This window comes from Carlito syrichta, unplaced genomic scaffold (genome assembly GCF_000164805.1).
Source record: "Carlito syrichta isolate Samal-C Ts95f unplaced genomic scaffold, Tarsius_syrichta-2.0.1 Scaffold308652, whole genome shotgun sequence".
Lineage (NCBI taxonomy): Eukaryota > Metazoa > Chordata > Mammalia > Primates > Tarsiidae > Carlito > Carlito syrichta.
The window spans coordinates 841,024-857,763 of record NW_007252748.1 but is presented as its reverse complement, the minus strand read 5'-3'; the positions used below and the strand labels follow the sequence as shown (position 1 = coordinate 857,763).

The window sequence follows — 16,740 nt, the reverse complement described above, 5'->3', positions numbered from 1 at the left end:
CTCCAAACATAATATACAAGTTCTTTTTGGAAGGGAAGAGATTTTAAACATATTTCTTTAGAAAGTTTTCAAATAACTCTTCTGTGCCAAAAGTTAGACCTACATTTGTTTATTTCCTGAAGTTAGTGAGTCATGTGGTTTGGGCACATACAGGTGTATTTTTAAAATTAATAGTCTCGAGTGCTTTAATTTGATGCAAACTCTAGATTGAAACATATTTCACTTTCCATGACATTTATTGTGCATCACAGTCTTTTTAATCTATCTAGAGAGATCACATACTGCAAATTGGGATTGCTTATTTTTGACATTTAAGCTGAAACTTTTAGTAAAATATCTCAGATTTACTTGTGATCTTTATTTTGGTTGCACTGTTGAGATGAGAGTTAATATTTTATTTTTTATAATTTATTTTTTATAACACAATCTTTAACTGCATTGTTTAGGGAGGTACGACTTGGGAGAAATGGGGTAGAAGAAATCAAACAACATCCTTTCTTTAAGAATGATCAATGGCATTGGGATAACATAAGAGAGAGTAAGTCAATAAAGCTAAATATTTCCATTCCATCACATTTTAAATCTCATAAATTGATTACTTTTTTGAAATAACAAGCATGTCTGATATATTTAATGCTGACTCATTTTTAAATTGAGAGATTTCATTTCAAATTTGCTGTGTGGCAATATTTAAATTAATAGTTTCCTCAGTATCTTAGCAAACTAATATGTATCTATCAGGAATATTTCTCATTACTTTTGTAATAAACATTATACATTCTTTAATTTGCCAAGTTAAGGTTTGTAGATCTTAACAATTTTTAGAATGAGGGGAATGTAATCCTTTAATTTCAATGTGTTTGAATTGGTAAATGAGCAATTAATTATTTGTGGAGACCATACTTTGGTAAATACTAGGGTAAGCATAGTACTTTATTTTTATTCTGTGTATATATAACATTGATTCATTTTAAGGACAAAAAATATTTCTCTTTAAAGATTGCTGAAAATAGAGAATTCTGAAGAATTATGTGCAAGTTATTGCTGCTTGTAACTTTTAACACCTAAAGTAGCATATTACTTTCTTTGTTTAATTGATTGACCTATATTTAAAACCGATCCAATATAGTAATAAATTACTTACAAAACTTTAGTTCTATGAAATGATAAAATGGAAGAGGTGTTGTTAAATTTGTATGTAAATCATAATATTGTTATTAAGTAATAAATATTTAATAACATGTCAATAATAAGACAAATCAGGGATGGCTTATATCTTACATTTGGGTTATGAATGAAATAATACATTTCTTTTCTTTTAATAGCGGCAGCCCCTGTAGTGCCTGAACTCAGCAGTGACATAGACAGCAGCAACTTTGATGACATTGAAGATGACAAAGGAGATGTAGAAACCTTCCCAATTCCTAAAGCTTTTGTGGGAAATCAGTTGCCTTTCATAGGATTTACCTACTACAGAGAAAATTTGTATGTGATTTACTTGTTAAATCTTATTGGTTTTGGAGTCTAGCTGTAAGATGATGTCTGATTTTTAGAAGATAAATTGTTCATTTGTTTTTTCAAAAGGACTATCAGAAGAATTATTTTGAATTTTACTTTATTTTAATTCTGAGTGTTATATGATATTCATTTACAAATGATTGCAAGATACTGTTCTGTATTCTTTTGGGAATATAGAGTAAGTATAAATACCTGCTTCTGAAGGAGTTTGTCATCTCGTGAAGGATATATGAAAATTACACAGTCATAAAGAAGAGTAAAATATGAGAATTGCCTTAAGAAAGATGTCAAGTGAATTTGAAAAGTTTCAAAGGAAAATAAAAGTCATTTGGGTAGGAGAAGTCAGATAAGACCTCAGGAAAGAGGTGGCATTTCAGCCAAGTCTAACAATAAGGAATAAGGTTTTGAGGTGGCCAAGATGTGGGGAGGCTAGGGGAAAATTGAGAGGTGAATAGTGGAAGCAAAAACTTGGAATATAAGCATACATTGGGAGCAGAGTAGTATAATCTAGTAGATAGAGCTCAAACATAGGGCATTATGACTGTTTGGAGGACTTGATGAGATTGTGATTTTCTTGCCTATAATCTCTGATGTAGCACAGAGGGTGGCACAAGGTCATTCAGTAAATACTGACTGAAGTGAGTATTGAACATGAGACGGAAAATATTGGAATTGGAGTTTAGAGGAAGAATAATGCAACAGATGATTTTTGGGTGCTCTGCTAAGGGACATTTGACTGGTAATGAGGAGCCACCAAAAACTGTTAAATAGTTGACTGAGACATTAGAGATATTTGAGAGACATATATTTGACAAAGTTTTGATATAGACATGTCTGTAGTGATCAAAGTGATCAACCATTACAGTTTGCCCAGTACTAAGAGCTTTTGTAGGGAGTGACCTGGGACTTTCATGCTTAAACCAGGAAAATCCAAGGCAGACCAGGATGAGTTGATTACTCTAGTAAGAAGGCTCTAAAAACTGTAATAGTACTGACCAAAATGAACATATCAGTACCAGTAGAAACCCTAGCATGTTTATAGGAAGTAGAGATAAACCCAATTGAGAGAGAGAAGTTGACATTTAGTGATAATTTACATGTTAAGACCTGGAGATAAAAGAGTTATTACCCTTGAAAAGGAGAGATTTTTTTTTCCTAGAAGATGAAGTAGAAAAAGAATAACATAGTTATAAAAAAAAGGTAAAGAGGAGGGGAGTATTGTTCCACTTAGTGAGTCCAGTCCCAACAAAATTGAAGACTCCATCATTCATAATAGGGAGAGGCAAGAAAAGTTTAGCATTTTAAATTATTGAAAATGGTGTAAATGTCTAGAGGGGAAAATATTATTTTGAAATGGAAAGAAAATCTTTTTGTCCTATATTTAATTCTGAGAATAATTTGGTTAATAAAACAAAATGGATTAAAATGAAATACAAAAGAATTTGTTTTCTCCTTCCTTCTGTCTAGGTTATTAAGTGACTCTCCATCTTGTAGAGAAAACGATTCAATACAATCAAGGAAAAATGAAGTATGTATAAATTTTTGCTACTATAGTTATTTTAGTCTCATGTTCAGATATTTCAGTAATACTAATGTTTTAATTTGATGCTACTTCAAAATCATGAGAGTGGCATTTCTTGTACAATGCTGTTTAGCATAACATTGAAATGGTTAACTTCTGTGAATAGTATTGTTATTCAGGATATGATGGCTAGTAAAAAGATAAATTATTTGTGGGCTTAGGTTTAGTTGAGTGGCAAAAACGATGGCATAGGCTTATAAACAGCTATAATACTAGTTAGAAAATTTTATAATGTCAGTTCTGTGAGCAAGCACAGAACTAAGTTATAAGGCACAGAAGTAGGGATGAGATACAAATTCTGAGTATTTAGGAATGAGTTTATATGTAGGATAATTTTGTTTGTCAAACTTATAATATTTTTTGACTTTTGTGATTTGTATGTGCATACAAAGCTAAATCATACATGCATATACATGTAGCATGATAATGCTAAGCATTTTTTCTTCAAACTTATGAAAACTAAAAAAGAAGGTTGGATAATTTTGTTATGATTTGTGTTTTCAGAATTTTACAAAGCATAACAAGCATTTTAATGTTTTCTGTGTTTTTTGTTTTAAATAGGAAAGTGAAGAGGTATGTGGATGCTGTCAAATATATTGACAAACTGAGAAAAACTCATCATTCTAGCAAAGTTTTAATATAGTCATATCCCACCTAGAATTTGGAGTGCCACATCTACCCAAAAGAGAAGTTCCCAATCTTGTTTTTAACCAAGTATCCTTTTATTATTGTTCTTACAGATCTGTTGTTTAAAATATATATTATATGATTTTCTTGTTTTTATTTACTAAGACTATATATATGACTGGCAGTAAGAACTTCTGGTTAGCATGTGATAACTAGTGTGCTCAATTATACTTAAAGCAGAAGCAGCCAAAAGCAGTTAAACTTAACTAGTTCATGAACCTGTATGAATTCTTATGGAAAAATAGAGTTTTGCTTAAGATGTATGAAATATTTAATACCATGGAGACCCTAATCGCCCGAAAGAATAATGGAAAGAACGTTGGCATTGGAGTCTGTTAGAGCTGCACTGACTCTCAGCACTACCGCTCATTCACTAAGTTGTCTTGGCCTGGATATTCACCCTTTTTGGTTTTCAGTTTTTTTATCAAGTAATATAATAGTACCATCTTTTTAGGGTTTTGTTAGGATTAATGAGACAATGTTTATAAATTACCTGACATTATATCTAAGGCACTACAGGAACTCAGAAAGTTAAAATCCTTTAAAAAAAGAAATCATATTCTTATTTAAGAGCAGTGATATATGTTTGAGCATATTCAGTTGGATATTCTGAATATTTGTTTCAGATGTAGACCTTTTATCTTTATCTTATTAGCACAAATAGTGACAATATTTTCAAGAAAATAATTTATAAAAGAACAGTGAAAGATATCAGAAATGGTATTCTTTATTTATAAAGTTAGAGCTTCTCTCATGCATATTTACGTAAGTGTTCATACATACGTGTGTACTGTGATGGCAAGAAAGCAAGAGATGGTGGAGTGGTGTTTTTCCCTTATTTAGTTAAAGTCATGTTACAAAGGTACAAATACTGTACCATTGTAAAGGACATTATATTAAGTAGAAAGACAAGATAAGTGTATCACTGTTTTCTTTAAGCCTCTCATCTTTAAATATGACTAAAATTTATAATTATAGTTTCTTGTTTTTTGGCAGATTCAGAAAAAACTATATACATTAGAAGAACACCTTAGCAATGAGATACAGGCCAAAGAGGAACTAGAACAGAAGTGCAAGTATGTTTTGTAGATAATTAAAACATTATATTGCAGAATTTGCATTTAAACATTTTACTAAAAAAGGAGCGCTACTAAGTATTTCTATAATTATTTTTAGATTTATAGACTATTTTTATTATAAATTGGGAAAGTTATTTAATGTTTCTTTTTAAAATTCTTTAGATCTGTTAATACTCGCCTAGAGAAAACAGCAAAGGAACTAGAGGAAGAGGTAACGTTGTTCTACTCTTTTATTAATATTTTATTGATAAAAATCTTTACTGTCTGACTTACCTGTAGAGTTCTTTCTTAATGCCTTAGTAAATACATATCTAAATATATAGTAAAACCTACCTTGTAGCATTGGTGGGCTGGACTAAAATTATAGGGTAATTATGTTAAGTATAGGATTCATTTTTTTATGTTTTTGCAAACTTGTGTTAATTTAGCATGTGTAGGTATTTCAGGTTAAAAAATTGCATTTGTATTGTGGTTACTGATATGTTTTAAAACAGAAAGTACCTGTTTGTTTTGTTCTTTTTAAAAATTTCATAACATTTTAGATGGTTCCATAGTGATGGAAAGTTATAGAAAATTTGACTTTTAACAGTAACCAAAATATTAATGGTCTTGATTATTTAATAGCAGTATGCTGTTTTGCAAACATGGAAAGCATAGTTTTAACAACAACAAAAATGGGTGGCTTTTTTGAGTTCTTTTTTTATCTTTTTGGAATAGCTGAAGTATTTTTTTGTTTTGATTGAAGTTTTATACATACTTTTTTGATAATAACTTTAAGCATTGTTTCAGATTACCTTAAGGAAAAATGCAGAATCAGCATTAAGACAATTAGAAAGAGAAAAGGCACTTCTTCAGCACAAAAATGCAGAATATCAGCGGAAAGCTGATCATGAAGCAGACAAGAAACGAAATTTGGAAAATGATGGTTTGTAATATAGAATATTAAATCCTTATCAAGAAAAACTTGTGTGTATGTATGTTGTGTTTAGCTTGCCACTGAAATGTTTTTTATCTTAGTTAACAGCTTAAAAGATCAACTTGAAGATTTGAAAAAAAGAAATCAAAACTCTCAAATATCTACTGAGAAAGTGAATCAACTCCAGAGACAAGTAGGTTGATCTCAATTTGTAATAGGAATATTGAGTTTTATTTATGACTGCCTGATAATACCAGTTGTAATTGGCAGTGTTGCAGATAGCTTTGCCTCTAATTTTAGAGGGAAATTCTTAGGGAAATATTTTTAGATTTCTATTTATTTTAAATAGTTTGTAATGGGGTAATAAATTGACAGATTTTCATTATGTATACCTGTGTTTATTTGTTTGTTGTTGTTTGTTTGATTTTGAATGGAATAACAGCTGGATGAAACCAATGCTTTACTGCGAACAGAATCTGATACTGCAACCCGGTTAAGAAAAACCCAAGCAGAAAGTTCAAAACAGATTCAGCAGCTGGAATCTAACAATCGAGATCTACAAGATAAAAACTGCCTGCTGGAGACTGCCAAGTTAAAACTTGAAAAAGAATTTATCAATCTTCAGTCAGCTCTAGAATCTGAAAGGAGGGATCGAACCCATGGATCAGAGATAATTAATGATTTACAAGGTATTAAAGCAGTGATTGCATATGAATTAATCTTGATGATTTTATACTTTGGAAATAACTTTAGATGATGGATAATGTGCTAGAGTAGCACATTTCTAAATATGCTACTCTGTTCTTTGAAATTAGAATATTAGAAATATATTGATACGAAATTTTATGAACCAAAGATTTGTTTTCAAATAGTATGATTTTAAGTATTAAACTCCTCAGGTCACAGATTGGGTTCCATTTGAATTACCTGTAAAGCACAATACCACAAGTATAAAACTACTTATAGAGCAGCTCCAAAATAGGAGGTATCTTCAAATTTTTTACTCTTCATTGAATGTGTATACTTTGTGGGTTTCTTGTTTTTAAAAATGTTACAATTTTTAGGTAGAATATCTGGCCTAGAAGAAGATTTAAAGAATGGCAAGATCTTATTAGCAAAAGTCGAGTTGGAGAAGAGACAATTACAGGAGAAATTTACTGATTTGGAAAAGGTAAAACTTGTTAAGTTTTATATTTTTGTGTAAAAAAATTGACAGTGGAATTTAGAAAAGTTACTCTGAAATAAAGAAAGTCACCAACTGGAATATTTCCACATACTCATGACCTCCTTCATATTTAGAGTTGCTTATCTATGTTCTGTGGCTTACTGTACCGCCACACAGGCCCTCAGTATACTGGATGCTCACGAGGGAAGGGGATTTTTCCTGGAGTGTGTGTACAATGAGGATGCCTCTTTCCCTAAAGAGGAAAACTCTTTTCTAAGGAAAACTCAAATTTTGACTCATAACATTCCCTAAAAATGGCATAAAATCATGGTGACTTTTGATACTTAGAAGTTTTTCTTAAAAATATTGTAAGCCAGAGATAATTTCTAGGGTCTGTACAGTTAGCATTTTATTTTCATTCACTTTATTCATGCATTTAAAATTTAGTGTACCATATGTGGTAGAAATATTAGGATATAGTCCTTCCCTTTAATAATATGACCGTCTCATAGGTAGTTTTCAAAGAAATAATAAAGCACACAGACAATTCTATTGTTTGGCAAATGGAATGATAATGGTATGGACAGGGCACATATACGAGGGGGACCCCCCCCAAAACCCAGAATTTATTTATTAAAAATTGGGTATTTTTTCTTACATGTTTAAACTTCAGTCACCTTCAAAGTATTCTCCATTTAATGCAATGCACCTATCAAGATGCTTTTTCCACTGCTCAAAACAGTTCTTGAACTCAATTTTGATGCCTTTTCATGCTTTTGGCGCTTGTTGTTTCACCTCTTCCACATCGGCAAAATGTTTTTCCCTTTGGGGACTTTTTTCATCCAGGGAAACAAAAAAGTTATTCAGGGCAAGATTGGGTGAATAGAAAGGCAGGGCATGGGGGTCATGCTGTTTTTGGTCAAAAACTGGACACTCACCTGTGGACAGGTGCACTTGTAAATCACTCATCATGACATGGGCAAACTCATTGAATGAACATCCAAAGAAAAATTCACTGAATCTTAACGCAGCCTCTCAAAACAACATTAGCTGGTGCACTGATGCTGATGTATTCCTAGAACACTTACGTATACTACACAAGGGGACTCCCCTCCAAAACGTAATTCAGGTTTTTTGGGAGTGACCCCTCATACATTGGCTGAATAGGATGAGTCCTAATCTGACAGGGGAGGGTAGGCTGGCAGAGTAAAGGCACATTTTGAGTTAAGGAGAAGAGCATGAAAGGTATAAAGGATGTAAAATTAGAAAGGCATTGTTTGTTTATTTACATGTAAATTGTTCAGCGTTTTTGGAGCATAGAATAAGGATCAGCAGACTTTACTCTTTTGAGGGCAAGATAGTAAACATTTAACTTTTGTAGGCTATATGATCTGTGTTGCTCAGCCTTGCTGTCATTCATAAAGGAAAGGGTGCGTTTCAGTGAAACTGAAAAAAAAAGACATTAGGTTGAAATTGGCCTTAAGGGATATGGTCCTTATATAAGGATATGAGGAATTCAGTGGCCAGAGTGAGGTAACAGAGCTAGACATTAGCTAGACTATGCAAGATTTTGAATACTAAACTTAAAACATAGTCTCTCAATAATGGACTGACCACTTATGGGCTTTAAACTGAGTGATCTTATTAGAAGTACTTTAAAGGTAGATCACTGTGTTATGTGGAGAGTAGATTTGAGAATGTCAAGACTAGAGGTAGGGAGACTAGTCAGAAGACTTTTAGTAATGCAGGTAAGGGATAACAGACTTAATTAGTACAGTGGTTAAAAGGATAGAAAATAGGGATGACTGAGAAATATTTGGGAGAGGAATATCTGGCAGCATTTAGCAGTTGATTAGATGTGGCATATGAGTAGTAAAGATGAGTCCCATGTTTGCAGGTTGTGACAAAATATATAGTAGTACTGTTAATAAGGAATAAAGGAAAAATGAGACTGTGATAAATCCACTGTAGTCCTCTTAAGCTTGAAGGTACCTGTGGGACAGCCAAATTAGAATGTCTGCAATGGTAGTAGGAGATGATAGTAGAAGAGAAAACTGAGAGTCATTGGTATGTCAATAGCTGAAGCCATGTGAATTGGAATAGCCCATCTGGGAAGAGTGTGTGTAGAGCAGTGATGTTTTAGGACAAAGTAGATTACTCTGTAACTAAAAAATCATTTTTAGTTACTAAAGATTTTATTGGAAAAAGGGAATACTTATATTTATGATATGAATTATAGACTTCAAAGAATTAGAAAATCTTTGGGGTATATGCCAAAAATAGGAAGAGGAGACACGTTGGGCTAAAGAATGTCACCTCCAAAGAATACCAACATACAAGGGGCAGTGGGGACACTTCAGGGGCAACAGGAAAGGTGCAAGCAGAATGGCAGAAACCAAGTGACTAGAACAGCAGAAATTCCAAGGGATAGTTTCAAGCCTGGCAGTGAGTTCAAATAAGTTGAAGACTGAAAAGTATCTGTAGGATTTGGTATTGAGGATAGCATTGGTCACTTTGTTGAGATTAAATGATCTCGATACAGATATCAAAATAGTAGAGTGAAGGTGTGGAAGATGGGAGCAGTAGGAAGTGAAAAAGTAGGATACATGGATAACTATCACAAGAGGTTGGATGAAAAGGAGTGGGGAAATGTTGAGCAATCTTATTAAACCTGTTCAAAGACAATTTTAATTTTTGAAATTGTGAGCTAGTCTTTTGTGTTGATAGCTGCCATTTTAAATTTTTAATAGGAAAAAAGCAACATGGAAATAGATATGACATACCAACTAAAAGTATTACAGCAGAGCTTAGAACAAGAAGAAGCTGAACACAAGGCCACAAAGGCACGACTAGCTGATAAAAATAAGATCTATGAATCCATCGAAGAAGCTAAATCAGAAGCCATGAAAGGTATGCATTCTTAAAAGAGGGTTTTCCAGCAACAATTTCCTATGACTTGATTCTTTGTTTAATTCTTCGGTTTTAAAAAATATTTATTTTTATTTTATTGCCAAATAGTCGAAACTGGATGGGGAAAATACTATTAGGGAAACTTTATATAGATTTTTTTTTCCTTTGCATCATTATGACAATTATCTCTAGGTAGCAAGACCCAAACACAAAATTAGTTGAACAAATGTTTAGATCAGAGAGAAAGAATATTTCAGTGGCATCAGTAGTGATAAGTTTACATGGTATGAAGTTCTAAATATAGCTACTCATATTTTTGGGAATGTGTTCTTTTTGTAATATTTATTATAACATGACATTTCACCAGCTTATATTACAAAATTATTGCCAGTTTGTGTAAGGTAAAGATTTAAAAGGAATAGCTGGCCTAACTAGAATGTCAGTGCACTAAATATTATGTACTCTGGCATGGTGAAGCTACTAGCCAGATTTGGTCAAAACCACATAATCCTACTAGATAACAAAATTAACTTTGCCACAAACTAGGCTTTATCCTAGTATTGTCTTAGGATAGTTCCTTGTTTTCCAAACTGTTTATAACTATGATGGATCTGAAATTTCAAAGAAAATCAGTACTTTAAAGTATTCTTGTAAAAGTCTTAAAACTCTTGAGCAGAAATTTCATTTCATATTGGAGTATAACATTTATGAATAAATAACTTAAAAATAGCCATTTAATTCTTTCATGAAATTAAAAAGGTAGGTTTTCTTATTAAAATCAGTTTAGTTTAAGGTACTAATTCAGGATGATAAGAAATAAAGTGAGTGCTTTATTTAGAAAAATCTAATTGGAAAGGAGTAAGTTAGTGGGCCATGTTTCCTTGTCTGTGGCCTAGAAGCCAAATTTTTTTCATTAAAGTATAATTTATATGCCATAAAATGTAAACATCTTTTGACATTTGTGATGCACTGTGTAACAACTACCACCCAAAACAGAAGATTTCCATCACCTCAGTAAATTCTCTTGTGCCCCTTTCTATTCTCAGCACCTACATTATGGTGATTGTTTTTTAAAATGACTATATTTGTTCCATAGTTATTCTCTAAGCTGATGAAAATGAACCAGTTCAATATAACTACCATTTTTTCAACTACTACTTACAACACTAATATAAGATACATGATGTCTTACATATTTTATACATGAGTACACAAACCTGTTAAGTATTATATATGGTACTAAAAGCTGACTCCAAAGCCTTCAGTCTTTCTGCTGCATGTCATTGCCTCCTTAGATTAAGAACATGGCTTACCAAATAATACTAGCTTTGTGACCTTGTCTAGTTCAACTTTGTGTGCCTTGTTTCTTGTATTGTTAGGTTTTATGAAAATCAAGTGCAATAATACATGTAAAGTGCTTAGAAGTGCCAGCTATTGTTAGTACATGAGGAATGCTTCATTTTTCTACACTTTTCAAGACCATTCATTAAAAACTGAAAATTCATAGGTTTAATTTTTAGCTAATATAATTTTATAATAGATGATAATTAGATGTTGAACATTAAGTATGAAGGAGCAGAGGAACCCTAATTGGATTTGAACTGAAGTACTAATCAGTATATCAAAAGATGATCTTCTAACTAAAATGACTTACATTTAATATTGAAATCACTTGGTTAGACATTAACTTTACCTGCTTTTCACTTTGAGATGGAAGAAAGCTTTTAAAAGCCTTTTCTGATTAATAAAACAGCTTAAAAGTTTATTGCAAATCATTTAGAAAATACAGGAAAGTGTAAAGAAAATATTATCCTTTTAATCAGGATAATATTTTGTGTATTTTCTATTTTTTTTCTACTGTTTTGCTTTTTTTCTTTAAAAAAAATACTGTGAACATTTTCTTATGTCATAAAAATTTTTCCTTAAATATTAAGCACTTACCAAGTGTTTGCATATGCCAGCCAACATTTAAGTATACACATATATTAACTCAAAATCTTCATAACATCCCTAGGAGGGTAGATGTTATTGTCACTATTCTATAGATAAGGAAACTAAGACTCAGACTCAGGGAGGGTAATCAACTTGCCCTGTCAAATGTACGAACCAGAGTTTAAGCTCAGAAAATTTGGTTCCATAGTCCTGTCCTTTACCACCTCCCTAAAATGTAATTTCCAGCATCTGCATAATATGTTAATATGGAAAGAGCTATGGGTCATAGAATCTTCTTGGATTGTTGTAAAATAAAAAGTAGTAACACTGAGTGACATGTAATAGTGGGAAAACAAAAGAAATCTTTATTTAAAGATGTAAGCATCTTATAGAATACGAGGTAAAGACCAAACTATCTTTCTTCCATTACAATAGATGTAACCTGGCAGAGTGTGATACATTTTTATACCCTGCAAATGAAACTCCTAACTTTCAAGCATGAATATTTTGGCATTTCAAATATATTGACAATAGTGATGAAAATATTTAATTGAAAGTTAATAAAAATAAAAGGCAGCATCATTTATTGTAATTTTTACTAGCATTGTGTCATATTTGATATACTTTTATTTGCAAATTTATGATTTATATCCATTTTTATGTAACAGAAATGGAGAAGAAGCTCTTGGAGGAAAGGACATTAAAACAGAAAGTGGAGAACCTGTTGCTAGAAGCTGAGAAAAGATGCTCGATATTAGACTGTGACTTCAAGCAGTCACAGCAGAAAATAAATGAGCTCCTTAAGCAGAAAGATGTGCTAAATGAAGATGTAAGTATGAAGTGTGCTAATAGATAATAATAAATTTTTTAATGAATTAATAAAAAGTTAGGTTTATAGATAAAGGGTTAATACTATTAATAATGGTTTTATACTTTTGAAATTTCTCTTACAATATTCTACAAACTGTTGGTTTACAGAGTTTTTTTAATATTGTTTTTTGTTTGGTTGGTTTTGTTTTGTTTTGTTTTTTGAGTTGGAGTCTCACTCTGTCGCCTAGGCTGGAGTGTAGTGGCCTGCTCACAGCTACCACAGCCTTGATCTGCTGGGCTCAGGTGATCCTTCTGCCTCAGCCTTCCAAGTAGCTGGAACTACAGGCATGCACCATAACCCACCTTATTTTTTAAAAAAATTTTTTGTAAAGGCGAGGTCTTGCCATGTTGCCCAAGCTAGTTTCAAACCTGTGGGCTCAGGCAATCCTCTCATCTCCACCTCCCAAAGTGCTGGAATTACAAGCATGAGCCCAGCTATTGAGTTTTGATGATATACTAAATAAATCATAATTCAAAATTACTTGTTATTTTTACTTTAAAGATTATATTTTATTTAGAAATATATTTTTAACATTATTAGAAATACAAAAGTATTTTATTATAAAATGAATTAGCTACTAAGGGTAAAAATCTGTTTTATGTCATCACATTTGATGCTAACTTCGTTGATAAGAAAAATAAAAATAATTTACTTTTATAGATAAAAAATTAAAAATAATTTACTTTTATACCAAGTGCACAATTTATTTTTTAGGTTAGAAACTTGACATTAAAAATAGAGCAAGAAACTCAAAAGCGCTGCCTTACACAAAATGACTTGAAGATGCAAACACAGCAAGTTAACACACTAAAAATGTCAGAAAAGCAGTTAAAGCAGGAGAATAATCATCTCATAGAAATGAAAATGAACTTGGAAAAGCAAAATGCTGAACTTCGAAAGTAAGTTAATTGGTTGAGACAAAGTTTTAATATGCACAATTACCCACATGTACATTAACTTAATTTTGGTTTATCTGAGGCTTTTCTTTTCACCATTTTACTTTCTTGGCCGTGTTTCTCTTTCTTTCTGTGCAAGTGAGCTGAATGCCGCTGCTGTCCTTCAGGAAGATTCTTTTTGCTTCCCCAACGTTTTTTTTGCCGCTACCTACTTTTTGATGTGATATTAGAGGAAGTGCTAGTGCTGGAGCAGAAGAAAATGTCCAGGACTTTCACTCCATGCTCTTAGATTCTTCCTCAGAACTGCTCCTCAAGCTTTTGTCTATGTGCCTGTTTGTTCAGTTTCTGAGACTTGGAAATGTTTGACTGTTAAAAACCATAAGAAATTTTTTATCACTTTATAGGATGTGCTCTACTTAATTTACTGAGAAAATGGAAAGCATATTGTTAAAGTACTTTAAGTATACATAGGGTATGATGGCACATGTCTGTACTGCCAGCTACTTGGGAGGCTGAGACAGGAGGATCATTTTAGGCAAAGTGCAAGGCTGCTTTGCACTAATGCCTGTGAATAGCCACTATACTCCAACGTGAGCAACATAGTAAGACCCTATCTCTAAAAACCAATAATAATAAATTAGAAATTTATGGCAAATATACTATTAAAGTTTCTTCCATTCATTCTGTTAGAAGTAGAATTACTTCTTCACAGTCATAACCAAAGGTCATATTGGATCCCAGTTATTTGATGAAAGGCAGTGTGATAGAGTAGAAAGAACATAGACTTTGGATCCAGATAGACTGATGTGAGTATCAGTTCTGCTACTTAGTAGCTGATCAACGTTGGGCAAAATATTTGACTTCTCTGTTAAATATCACACTGTTAGGCTGGACATGGTGACTCACACCTGTAATTCCAGAAATTTGAGAGACTGAAGCAGGAGGATTGCTTGAGTGTAGGCGTTTGAGACCAGTCTGGGCAAGAGTGAGACTTTGTCTCTATTAAAAAAAAAAAAATCAAAAAATTAGCCGAGTTTGGTGGTACACATCTGTAGTCCCAGCTACTTGGAAGGCTAAGGTGGAAGGATTGCTTGAGGCCAGGAGGTTGAGACTTTGATTGCCATGATTGTGTCACTGTACTCCAGTCTGGATGACAGAGTGAGCACCTGACTCAAAAAAAAAAAAAAAAAAAAAGATTGCACTGTTATCACACCTGTGAAAGAGTGCAGTAGTTTGGTTGTTAGGGATTTTGTAATGGTTAACAGTGATTTATTTGACGCATCTAGCATACAAAAATAGTAGGGACTATTACTGCTACCACTGTCACTCTAGCAATAAGGGGCCCCCTGCTTAATGCTGGCTTTTTAAACCTCTCAGCTTAAACTAAAGCTTGTCAGTGAGAAGATTCCTCCCACATGCATAGAGATTAAAATTTATCTCACCTCCTTTGTAAAAATAAATAAATAACCAAGCATCACTAAGTATTTGAGGAAAGCCTGAAATATGAGAGAAGAAAACTATGGTAAAGAAAAAGGAAAAGTGTCCCCAGAGGAAACATAAGTCAAGGAGTAGAACAGAGCTTCTCAAAACGTTGTCCAAACAAAAGCACTATAAAAACATATTGATGATTAATATTGATCAAATATTTCATGAGCTATTTGATAGATCTAAAAACAGTTGAAAGGGTTTCAAGAGATACCACTTCCATAATTGAGAACATTCAATGTAAGAGGGATAGCTAGAATAGGAAAGAGCTCTTGAATATTACTGTATATAAATATATATATTTTTTTCTTTTCTTTTTCTTTTAGTCTCATTCTGCTGCCTAGGCTAGAGTGCAATGGCATACTCACAGCCACCACAGCCTCGACCTGGTGGGCTCAGGTGATCCTTCTGTCTCAGTCTACCAAATAGCTGGAACTACAGGCACATGCCACCACACCTGGCTAATATTTTGATTTATTGTAGAGATGAGGTCTTGCCAAGTTACCCAGGCTGGTCTCCAACCCTTGGGCTCAGGCAGTCCTCTCACCTCCACCTCCCAAAGTGCTAGGATTACAGGCGTTAGCCACAGTGCCCGGCTGCTAATATAAACTTATTAGAAGTGTTCAAAGAAAAGTCTAGGAAATTTTACAAAAATATAAGGGTCGGGGGGAGAATGACATGGACGAGAAGGAGGAGGATAGGTAAGACACAGAAGACTGTTTTGAGAATTTTAGCACTACACTAATAAGAATTCCAGAGAACTAAAAACCAAGATAAGGAAATTATTAAAGAATTAATAGAGAAAAGAATTTCCCATAGCTAAAGAAGAAAAGTCTTCAGATTTAAAGGACCCCACAAATAAATGAAAAAATACCTACATCTAGACATGCTGTCATGAAATTTCAAAGACAAAGAAAGGTTGAGAGTATTAAGAGTTCTCATCTGGGCAACCCCCTAGGATCCCCTCCCACTGTGGAAGCTTTTCTGTCCTCCCAATAAATCTTGCTTCCTCAAAAAAAATAAAAAAATTCTCATCTAACAAACCGGGGAGACTGTGCTTTGTGGTTAATGTAAAAGAAAATGGAGGCTTAAGGATGCTACTTAGACCAGTGATCCAACATATCAGGGATTGGGAAGGGTAGGGGATGGCAAGAGAGCTAAATTCAGGTTTGACAATAGGGATTTGGTAAATAATACCTAAAATTTATGTTAAGGAATAGCTAAGACCAGCAAAAGGACCAAACTTAGAACCGAAATGACATTATTTCTTTTGGGGAATAGGCTTGGTGGGATGGGGAGAGAGATGTAAATAAGGAGATCATACTTTTCATTGTAATTCCTTCCTGCTGTTCTGTACTCTGCATTTGTAGCCATGTGCCTGTTACATGGTTACTTTCTGAAATACTGCTTTATGAAAAATACTGAAGTACCTAATACATGTTAAGTTTTTAAAGTTACATATAAATGAATAATATCAGTTCTTCAAGAAGATCCTGATACTAAAATTATAATGGGGTTTACTACAAGTAGACTTAGCTAGTGATGAGCAGACAGTTTTAAAACTTGACCTTTTGTATATTTATTATTAGCATCTGTCACATTTTTGACTCATAGAGAAATAAGAATCATGAATTCTCAATAATACATTCATCAACAATAAAATACAGAAATAACACAGATAAATGACGTTGAGTCATAA

The 16,740-nt window shown here is 32.9% G+C and overlaps 1 protein-coding gene across 2 annotated transcripts in view; it reads left to right on the top strand.

Annotated features, from left to right (window-relative positions):
- ROCK2 (Rho associated coiled-coil containing protein kinase 2) overlaps positions 1–16,740 on the top strand; it is a 109,825-nt gene that overhangs the window by 70,015 nt on the left and 23,070 nt on the right. For both annotated transcript variants that reach the window (XM_008065544.2, XM_021716266.1), the window contains 13 exons: positions 447–538; positions 1,326–1,485; positions 2,986–3,046; positions 3,662–3,673; positions 4,784–4,863; positions 5,029–5,077; positions 5,656–5,791; positions 5,884–5,975; positions 6,225–6,471; positions 6,847–6,953; positions 9,698–9,857; positions 12,458–12,618; positions 13,375–13,559. In XM_008065544.2, coding sequence (XP_008063735.2) covers positions 447–538; positions 1,326–1,485; positions 2,986–3,046; positions 3,662–3,673; positions 4,784–4,863; positions 5,029–5,077; positions 5,656–5,791; positions 5,884–5,975; positions 6,225–6,471; positions 6,847–6,953; positions 9,698–9,857; positions 12,458–12,618; positions 13,375–13,559 — 1,542 coding nt within the window. The remainder of the gene's footprint in view (positions 1–446; positions 539–1,325; positions 1,486–2,985; positions 3,047–3,661; positions 3,674–4,783; positions 4,864–5,028; positions 5,078–5,655; positions 5,792–5,883; positions 5,976–6,224; positions 6,472–6,846; positions 6,954–9,697; positions 9,858–12,457; positions 12,619–13,374; positions 13,560–16,740) is intronic.